Source organism: Myxocyprinus asiaticus, chromosome 15 (genome assembly GCF_019703515.2).
Source record: "Myxocyprinus asiaticus isolate MX2 ecotype Aquarium Trade chromosome 15, UBuf_Myxa_2, whole genome shotgun sequence".
NCBI classification, from domain to species: domain Eukaryota; kingdom Metazoa; phylum Chordata; class Actinopteri; order Cypriniformes; family Catostomidae; genus Myxocyprinus; species Myxocyprinus asiaticus.
In genome coordinates this window covers 34,683,894-34,694,967 of record NC_059358.1, presented here as the reverse complement: position 1 = coordinate 34,694,967, position 11,074 = coordinate 34,683,894, and the positions used below count along the sequence as shown (strand labels likewise).

Below are 11,074 nucleotides of genomic sequence, written 5' to 3'. Positions count from 1 at the left end.
TTTCACATTTAGCCACCTACTGGTTGGGGCTGGTCAAAGGTGGAGATTTTTAGTAAAAAAAATAAAAAAAAATACTTAAATATTGATCTGTTTCTCACCCACACCTATCATATCACTTCAGAAGACATTAATTTAACCACTGGAGTCTTATAGATTACTTTTATGCACCTTTTATGGACTTTTTGGGCCTTCTGAGTTCTGATCACCATTCACTTGCACTGAATGGACCAACAGAGCTGAGATATTCTTCTAAAAATCTTCATTTGTGTTCTGATGAAGAAAGAAAGTCATACACAGCTGAGATGGCATGAGGGTGAGTAAATAATGACAGATCAGTTTTACTATAAAAAAACAAATAAAAAACAAACAAAACAAAAAAACAATCAATACTGTCTGTGAACATCTGACTCACCATATATTCTGTTAGGGGTGTCATCCACGCAAAATTATACTTAAACTTAAAAATACTAAGGCTGTCAAAACATTAAAATAACATAACATGATAAATGTAAAGATTTTTTTTTCAAGCTACTTTTTTAAAAAAAGGAAAGAAAGTTAAAGTTATTTATTCTGTTTTCCAAGTATCCCATGGGGTATATATGTTTGCCTGCTTGGGAATCACTGTCCTAACTGAACAGGATACATTTGATCCATATAAATTTTCTTAAAGAAAAATGAAAACAGGGAAGAGTAACAGGCTTATCCATTTTAGTTAGTAATTTCTAAATTAGAACATGTAACAATGAACTTGTGTAAATAAACAAACACCCTATCAAACAATTAAATAAGAATGAATTTTATTTTTTATTTCCGAGTTTAATTCAAGTTTAGCTCAATCAACCAACGTTATCACACTATCATATTAACATGTGTAATGTTTTTGTCTTGTGGCTATGCTTTTGAAACAATGTGTATTTTAGTATTTATAGAGTAGCTTCATTCACTTCCATTGTAAGTGCCTCAATGTAACCCAAATTAGTTGATGTATTTTATTTTATTTTATTTATTTATTTTTTTTTAAACAAAGGATTTTTTTTTTTTCTTGTGGAAATCAACATTGTGCCATAAATTCACCATACCCTCATGTTCTTTTATCATAGAAAAGTGTTGTGGGGAAATATATATATATATATAAGGAACAACAAAAATAATAATAAAAAATAATAATAATTAAAAAAATGCTGTTAATTGAGCGTAACTTGTGTTGAACCCAGAACATTCCTTTAACATGATATGCTGTAAAAATGTGAACAATCCAATAAGGCACATCTATTCAGCTTCCCAGTACAATATTCCAATTTTTGGCTCCTCACATTTATAATATTCCAGTTTTATTGGCCGATTCCTGCCCAACCCCCTAGTCACGTAATCCCCCGCCCCCTAGAGTGATCTCAGGCGGAAGTGACCTCGAAGCTTTTTCACTATATGGACGCGTTCGCATGATGGTCACGCGCGAGCGTCTTTCCCTATGAAACGAACGCGGATTAAAGAGACGCGCTGGGAGACCGTTGTTTTCATACGCACCGTAGCACGAGAGGATTATGAGCTGCGCTTATCTTTCCAATCAGATGGGCAGTTAAAACCTTGTGGTAAACGCTACGTTAATTTATTGCATTGAGTGGAAACGGGAGGTCGAATGGTTAGTTTTTCTTTTACACTAGTCGCCAAAGTGTTACAGCAATCGGACTGAGGGAAGTTCAAATTGGCTTTTTCCTTGACACACACAAGCGTCACAAGATCTTGAAGGAGCGCTGCGTGCTCACGAGCTACATGGGACATACTTTGAATTATTTAATTGCGTCTTGCACGAGCGCATATTGAGAAAAATCACGCGCAGATGGTAGACTGAAGCGCGTTCATGGAAAACGGACATTTTTTACGTTTGGGAAGGAAATAATTGACACTGTATCGAGCCTGTTTGGCCCCTCTCGTCATGCGGCGGTGGGGGAGGATCGGAGCAGGGACCTCGCACGGATTTCATGTTTCGCAACAATGTTAATGCCCCACACCGAGGTTTATAAAGCCTCAAAATGACACTTTGTTTCCAAATGGTTAAAGTGCACTCAAGCAGTTGCGTTTAGAGTTTGTCTACGAATTCGAGTTATTGTAAAACAGACAACTCCATTTTTAATTGATCTATCGCAGTTGATATTGATGAAAATAAAACCCGCGGTCCCTAGTATTGTTCTTTAGAAAATCTAAAAAAGTAAGCGTGAATAAATATCAAAATAGTTGAATGTATCTCACAGTGCAGCATATCCAATCTATGATCTGCATGAAGATCTGATCTACATAAAAACTCGCCACACTTGCTTTTATCAGGGGAAACATTTCTGTAGCCGTCGTGTGTATTAACGCATCTTTATGTCTGAAGTTATTTTGTGGTCCTCTGCACAAATGGCGTCTTTCCCTGACTCCGACCTGCAAACATGTCCGCTGTGCAAGGAGCTGTGCGGCTGCTCTGCTCCGATCTCCTCCAATTCATCTACCTCCTCCTCCTCTTCTCAGACCTCCAGCTCATCATCTACCTCATCCACCAGGAGACTGCACGTCCTGCCCTGTCTGCACGCCTTCTGCAGGCAATGCCTGGAGGGCCACAGGAACCCCGGTGACCCTCTGAAGCTCAGATGCCCCACTTGTGACCAAAAAGTCTCTCTATCCGAATCAGGCGTGGACGCCCTGCCCTCCTCCAACTTTCTCTTCAGCAATCTGCTGGATGTGGTGGTCTCTGCAGAAGAACAGGGCAAGAACGGTCGGTCTTCTTCGGTGGTCCACCATGGTGGTCTGCTGAGACCTCAGCACCTCTCAGATCCTCAGTGCAGCTCTTGTGATGAGGGTAACCCTGCTACCTCCCACTGCCTGGACTGCCAGGAGTACCTCTGTGATAACTGCGTGCGGGCCCACCAGAGGGTCCGACTCACCAAAGACCACTTCATCGAGGGGCTGATGGAGAGCTTGCACCTGGCCAACCGCACCAATAACTCCAACACCCCGGTGAACATCTCCCAAGCCTTCCATAACAGCTTCTCCATGCTCAATGTTTTCCAGGAGAGGATGGACTTCTGCCAGCAGCACGATAATGCGGTGAGTTTGGTCACAACTACTATATACACTGCCTGGCCAAAAAAAAAAAAAAAAAAATCGCTGTTTGGATTTAAATAATGGTTATGATCTGGGGTAGCTTCAATTGGTCAGGTCTAGGCTCCGCAAAGTTATGCGGCAATAAAATGAAGTCAGCTGACTACCTGAATGTACTGAATGACCAGGTTATCCCATCAATGGTGTTTTTCATCCCTGACAGCACAGGCATTTTCCAGGACGACAATGCCAAGATTCATCGGGCTCAAATTGTGAGAGTGGTTCATGGAGCATAAGGAATCATTTTCACACATGAATTGGCTATCACAGAGTCCTTAACCACATTGAAAGTCTTTGGGATGTGCTTGAAGACTTTACAGAGTGGTTCAACTCTCCCGTCGTCAATACCGCCGTTAGTTTTGATTACGGCGCGCATTCGTTGTGGCATTGTTTCGACAACCTTATGCAACATCACAACATTTATTTCCATCCATAGTTGCATTCATTTTTGGCTGAGATCTTGACGATGGGAGAGTCGAACTACTCCGTAAAGTCTTCTCCAGCACATCCCAAAGACTTTCAATGGGGTTAAGGTCAGGACTCTATGGTGGCCAATTCATGTGTGAAAATAATTCCTCATGCTCCCTGAACCACTTGTTCATAATTTGAGCCCAATGAATCTTGGCATTGGCCAGGCAGTGTATTAATCCATGGTCCATTGTATTTTTTCAGTGCATGTTAAAATTTATTGTACCTAGTGGATAAAGGTCTGCGCTGGTAACTGAAATGTTGTAGGTTCAAACCTCACAGGGATTGACTTAGGAACTAAATAATTTTGTGAAATGAATGTAGTTTTGAACATAACAGTGGCTGATCCATGAATTCAGTTATTTTGCCTAGTGGTTCATAAAGGTCTGGGTTGGTAACTGAAAAGGTTATTGGTTCGAACCTCACGGGGTTGATGCATAAACTAGCCCCATAATCAAAACAAGTACGTACACCCCCCCCCCCCCCAAATATTTACACCATGATCAACGGAAACACAGGTAAATGCTTAACATTGCAACCCACCTAATGTTTAAGCAAATCTACACCCTTGTCGTGTGACAAACCCATTTGAAGAGCTCAACAGAGATACTGCATATATTGAACAGTAATAACAGGAAAAAGAAAAAGATCTGTCCTGCAAAAATGAAGACATCTTCTCCCAAAGGCTTAATTTATTGTGATTTGTGTAACTAACCTAAAATAACTCTTAAAAGAGGGTAATCAGAGATAGGAATGATTTCTAAGTGTGTGTGTGTGTGTGTGTTTACTAGCCAGTGTCATGATGACTTTATTTGACAGTGACAACAGAACAGATCATATATTCTTTCTATAGCATAATTGTACTTGGTTATTTTTTAGAGTGGTGCATTGTGCTGCTGAATAAATATGGATCTTTAAAAAATAAATAAATAAATAAATAAATAAAAAGACAACATTCATATATGATCATTATATTAATATCACAGTTTTTATTTTTCAAAGAACCACAATTTTACAAGAATTAAGCTATATATCTGTATGTTTATTTTTTTATGTTAATTACATGTCCATGATGTATTAAATAGCATATTTAGCATTGTCTGCTTGACTCATTAATATGAAAAGTAATTAAAAATATTTTTTAAATAAAATAATAATAACAATTAGGTTATAAAAAAAGTGTGTGGCCCTTGAGGTTAAAGGGATCCTGCTTTCCGGCCCCCCAGCTTTCCAAATTTGAGTACCCCTGAACTTGCCTAAATTATTTTACCTAGTGGTTCATAAAGGTCTGGGCTAGGAGCAAAGGTTGTACATTCGAACCTCACAGGGGTTAATCCATTAATTAATTTGAATGTCTGAGGGCTACTGAAGATTACATAAAACATGCAGACAGATGTAATATACAGGTACGCTACACATCCTACACAGGGTTATGGTGTTCCACTAGTTGACCAACAAAAAACATGCAAGTTTAATATTTTTAGCTGTGGTACTTTTAAAGGGATGAATTGAGAGATCCAGCTTATCGGAATATCTTTTGTTTTTGCGTGTCAGTGTGGTAAATTGAGAAGTTTCGTCTCAAATCATCCTCATTATTTAAAGCATTGCTTGTGTACAAATTCACCGCATTCAACAATACATTTAAATTTTAGTCATCATCGGGCTTGAAATTGCCTGCTGTAAGCAGCAAGGTTCTCGTTAATATGCATAGTCCAGGTTTATTTGTGAGGTGTTGTGGACAGATTAAAGAACAGTATTTTTAATGGAGCCTGTTGCCGATTTATGGTGGGGTGTCTGACAGACAATAAATATATAATAAAAAAAAGCAAATAATTGTAAAACTGGCTAACCACAATTTTTTCTCTTATGGTAATCTTAAGTATCAAACTCATACCGTGGCATCCTTACTGGTAATTGAGAGGTTGTAGGTTAAGACCTCACAGGGGTTGATACATGAATTAAAATATTTTGCCTAGTGGTATGGGCTGGTAACTGAAATGTATGTTTAAACCCAACATGCGCTGATCCAATAACCATCACCATTTTGTCCATGAACAAAACATTTACCCCAGGTTTCTCTAAGGGTGTGTTCACACTTGGCAGGTTTGGTTAGATTAAAACGAACTCTGATGCGATTGCTCTGTTAGTGCGGTTCATTTGAACAAGTGTGAACGCTGCCATCCGAACCTTGGTGCGCACCAAACAAGCGGACCGAGACCCCCTGAATAGGGGTTCTTGGTCCGCTTCCAAACGAACTCTGGTGCGGTTCGACTGATATATGAATGCAGCATAGACCAGAGACATCTAAACGGACTAATAACAGGAAGTCATTTGCCTTTACTGACCTCAAGCATACCTGGTTCTTCTCATCATAGGAGCTATGTTGCCCATTATAGTTCGGTACAGGTGTCGGAACAGCCATCATCCATCCTTGCAGCATATCTTCGTTTGTGTGTGCAACGGAGGAATTCCTGGTGCTGTTTTTACTCCTTTACACATTTTATTAGCTCTTCGTTTGTTCTTAGCTGGTAAAAATATGACCATATATATATATACATAAATCCAACGAGCGCATTTAGCCCGGCAGCCAGCATTATTTTGGATGTTTGGCAAGTTCCGTCAAAAATATACATCATAAAAGCTGTCCAATCAGGTTGTGATCTTATCCTTGCCATTTGTTTTGTATCTTTAGGTTCGGTGTCAAAAATGCCAGTGTGAACGCTAAGCGAACCAGGACTAAATGTATCATTTTACTTTTTGGTCTGGACCAAGAGAACTGAACCACAAGTGGAATGTCACTGTAATAAGTGCATTGTAAGTAGCTTTGGATAAAACGATCATTAAACATGCAATTTGTAGTAATTGGGTACGATACAGATACAAGGGCACATCATATACAGATGTTTTTGGGTTCCCATTAACCACAGTCAGAACTAAAAGTTGTGAATCTAAACGGCCAAATCTTAGATGCGCACATTTGTGGTGTGTAATGGCCAGTTTTCATGAACAAAGACTGAAGACCAAAGTATAATGTGTCAGGGTGAATAATATGTTTGCTAAGTTCTTGTGTCATTTAAGAATTCCTCGCTGTGCATCAGTTTGAAGGTTTTATTCAAGTTTGGTGCACAAGCCTGGTTCTTGTTGTTTTCCTGTGGAAAGTCGGGGTCCCTGGATTCGATTACTCTGTCCTGATGCTTTCTAGAAATCAGCATTGGATAGGCCTATTTCTTTCCAGTGTTATGGATTCTAATGCAATATGCAGAGCAGCTGCGTATAGCATAGAGTGCCCATATGTTTTCTAGATTGATGTGAGAGTTCTCGTTGCTTTTTCATAAGTTCTCCAGGTCTTTATCTTGGACATGCTGTTCTCTGTTTGAGCAGTTATTGTCCACTGCTGCGTGAAAGTCACTGGACATGCAGTATATTTAAACTGTTTACCACTGTTTTCAACTGTTTACCAGAGAGGCTTGATTGTTCAGCTAATACAGTTCTAGCGATTTAAGATAAATCAGTGAGAAACATGACAAAGGCCTATGGTTTTTTAAAATGCAAAGTCATGTGATATTATAAAGTACATTAATAATTTTTGCTTATTATTGAATATGGTGATGTAAAAAGTACCGGTACTTCGGTACCAAGTCGGAACCAAAATAAAAAAGACTACAGAACTGAACACAGACTCAGTTCGATACCTGCACGCTGTCTGACTGACACACAACTGCTTCCAAATGCTCACAAATATTTTTGGGTTAAAATGAATGCATAATCAATCAAATTAAAAACATGACATGTCCTAGTGTGACTATTAAACTGCAAAAGACTACTAAGTCTGCATTAACTGCATGATTTAAAGTGAATGTGTGAAGTAGGGGTGGGCGATATGACAAATCTTATCACAATATCACATTTTATATCACGATAACAATGTACTATAATTCATTTTTTTTTTAAATCAATAAAAATTGGTTTATATATTAAATAACTATATAGTAATGCCTATTTTTGAAAAACCAGTCATTGAATTTAATACTTTTATAAATGAAAACTACTTCCTTGTACATTTCTCTTTATTTAGAACTTGACAAACATAATCAGAGTAAAAAACAAACAACTGGTGGTAATCAACCTTACCACAATGCTAAATTTCACATTTCAGTCTGATGTTGTTTACTAGTTAGAGCTTGGCGATGTGGACCAAAAATCATATCTCTGTATTTTTAGGCTGAATGGCGATACACGAAATATATCTCAGCATTTTCTATGAAGTGGAATAAATGTTCAGTTGTAAGTAGGGCTGCAACTAACGATTATTTAGATAATCGACTAATCTAACGATTATTCGACTATTGCAATGATTAATCATTAGTTCTTGACCGACTATTCAGCTTGTGCCTCAACAATACATAACCAGTTTCAATAGAGGACAAAATCATCTTTTAAAAATACCTCTAAATGACATACACTGAGTTACAAGGGAAAAAAAACAAAACATTTTTTTTAATTCAGTAAAAAATTGTGTTGCACACTCACAAGCCAGCTGTTTTGCTGCTCATCTGATCTTTTAAATCCAAACATCTCCAAATGAACCATTGTTTTTCTTTTTACAAACCAGGTGTTCTTTGGCAATGTGAACAGGCACTGTGTCTCCCATGTTGCAGGAGAACATGTGAGCGAGTGGGGCCGGGTTTGCGCACAGACGCAGAGGGAGAGTGGGGGCGGGGTTGCGCAGAGAGTGTGAGAGAGGAGAGATGCGAACACGCCACTGCTTTACTGAAGAAACTGGTTATGTAACGCAACAAACTATATCAATATAAATGGTATTGTCTCATCCTGTATCTCTTTTGAAAATATATCAATATATCTTAAGTCGATATACCGCCCAGCCCTATTAATAGTATTATTATTATAAAACACTTCATTAGGCTCTTAATGGTTTATCTCTGTAGACAATATTTGAATATCTGAAAGCAGATAGTGATTGAGCGATATCGGCTTTTAAGGCAGATACTGATATCTAGAGAGTGAGGTGGCCGAGAGCCGATATAATGCCGAAACAAGCATATTACAATTTGACAAAATTTACTCAAAATTCACAATCCAATTGACTCTCAATAGATTTTGGAACGGACACTATTGCCGGATGGATCTCTTCTATTAATCTTGGTTGATGCCGATAATCTCAAAACTATCGGCCGATTAATCCATTTAGCACTATTTTATGACTGCCTTCTGTTGGGTAGTGACAAGTGAAAGCATAATATCTAAAAGGTTGTTGTCTTCTCTTGTCTTGGAATGGATTAGTGGTCATCTCAATCAGCCAGAATAGATTCTATGTGGGATTAGTTAGGTCAGTGAAATACCATAGAAACCAACCTTCTGCTCTGCTCTCTCATGTGAGCTATCCATCTTTTTTGTGACACCAATGCAGGTTTCTTTTGCTTTCAGTTCAGTTCCCAACACTGAGTTATTGTGTACTGAGTGACTGATGGCAAATCAAGTATGATAAGCCTTTTATTTGGCCCATGCTGAAAGCAGATCTATAACACACAATATTTGATTTAAAATGTAGACATTTTTGTAAAACTAACATGTCTCCTAGACAGAACTAACAGGTTTTTTTATTTTATTTTTTATAACAGTTAACCTGAAACATGTAACTGAGAACATCCTTCCTAGAATAGTATCTGAACCTTGCAAAGGGACATTAACTAGAGCAGGAAATCAGCTTTGATGTTCATGGAGCAGTGTGCAAATGTAAAGCACTTTTCTTTGGAAAGACTACAGCCAATAATTGGAAATTAGTATTGCAAATACCCAACATCAACGCTTTGTCTTATTCGAGATCAGTGTTTTGTCAGGCTAATCTAGATCACATTAAGTGTGTGTCATTTAGCGGTAAGGTTAGAGCTGTCACCAATATGAAATTTCAGATGGATCTCACAGTGAAATAGGAAACAGTAGGTTGACTTCTTTAGGTAACGAAACACTTCTCCCAGTGGCCAGTGTTTTTGGGCATATGGGCATGTGCAAGCTCAAATTTCCGGATGTAATGTCCATGGAGGGGTGCCAAAAGCAAGTTGTGAAGCAAGTTGTTTTCAGCTGTGCAGACTGTAATACAGTGAAGAGGAATGCATATTTTATAAACTAACCCCCAACCAGAACCTAACTATCAATGGAGTAGGAATGTAATGTAAGGGGAAAAAATACAACCTCCAAATTGCGCTCGTCACTGATTATTGCAACGTGATTACTTCCTGGTTTCAGCGCAGGATTCGAACCCTACCACCCTGCTGATGCAACACACTTAAACCCACTGTAGCCAATGCAAAAATTTCTGATAGGAGATGCCACTTGTCAGTGATTCTGCATAATGTAGCCGATCCTAGTGTACTGTAACTCGGAAACAACATGCTGACTTCTTGTGTGATCATGTTAGAAATTTTTGGTTGCTAAGTGTTTGGTATACAAATAATTGCTATCAACAGTTGTTTTTGCCAATGTCATTTATAGTGGCTTAAAGGAATAGTTCACCAAAAAAGGAAAATTTGCTGATAATTTACTCACCCTTAGGCCATCCAAGATATATATAACCTTTCTTCATCAGAACAGGATTTAAGATTTTTAGGAAAGTATCACAGGTTTTTAGCTTCATCCAATGCAATGCGAATATACCTAGCCAAGTATAGTGTACATGCAGATATTGAGGTTTCCGTAAATCGCTGTATAACCCAAATTTGTCGTGTGCCATTACACAAAGATGGTTATCGTGGTTAAACCAAGTAAAATAAAAAAAAAACAAAAAAAAAAACAGGTGGTTTTGCAATACCAATACATAGAGGTAATAAAAAAACAAAACAAAAAACAAAATAAACAAAGGAAAATTAAAAATGGTAAAGCAACCTGTATTGGACCACTTGAGATGGACTGACCCCAAAGTCATTTATCCACACCAGGGTCAGAAATTAAAGGGGGCTTGAGGCAAAAATGCCACCAGAAGTGACAAAAATACCCCCCAAAATGTAAAAGATAGGGACAAAATGCTCAGTCCTGGTATAGGCTAGTTTTTGTTATTCTATTCTAGGCTTAGATTTGCATATCGCATATGAGTTGATGTTGATTTAATTTTATTGGGAGGAGGTAATAAATCTAATGATTCAGATTTTATTTTGATGAATTGATTAAACTAAAGAATTTGAGATAAAAGGATGAGAAACCATATCTTATGTTTTTAGAAGAAAAAAAAAACAAAACTTTTTAATGGTTAGAAAGGCCCACAAAAATTAATTCCAGGGGCCTTAACTGAAAAGTTAATTTCTAGCACTAATTCGCACTTGCAAACATAAATGTATCATTTCCTTTCAAGGATCTGTAAATAGATAGTACACAGGGCAGAATGACATGAATATAATCTTCTAAATATTAAAATACTTTATGTAAGTACTTTATGTAATACTTTAGGCTTTATGTT

At 37.8% G+C, this 11,074-nt stretch overlaps 1 protein-coding gene across 1 annotated transcript in view; it reads left to right on the top strand.

The window, feature by feature from the left end:
* Positions 1–1,436: 1,436 nt before the first annotated feature.
* Positions 1,437–11,074, top strand: part of LOC127452560 (E3 ubiquitin-protein ligase TRIM71) — a 43,666-nt gene continuing 34,028 nt past the window's right edge. The window contains exon 1 of the mRNA XM_051718097.1: positions 1,437–3,084. Coding sequence (XP_051574057.1) covers positions 2,365–3,084 — 720 coding nt within the window. The 5' untranslated portion in view covers positions 1,437–2,364. The remainder of the gene's footprint in view (positions 3,085–11,074) is intronic.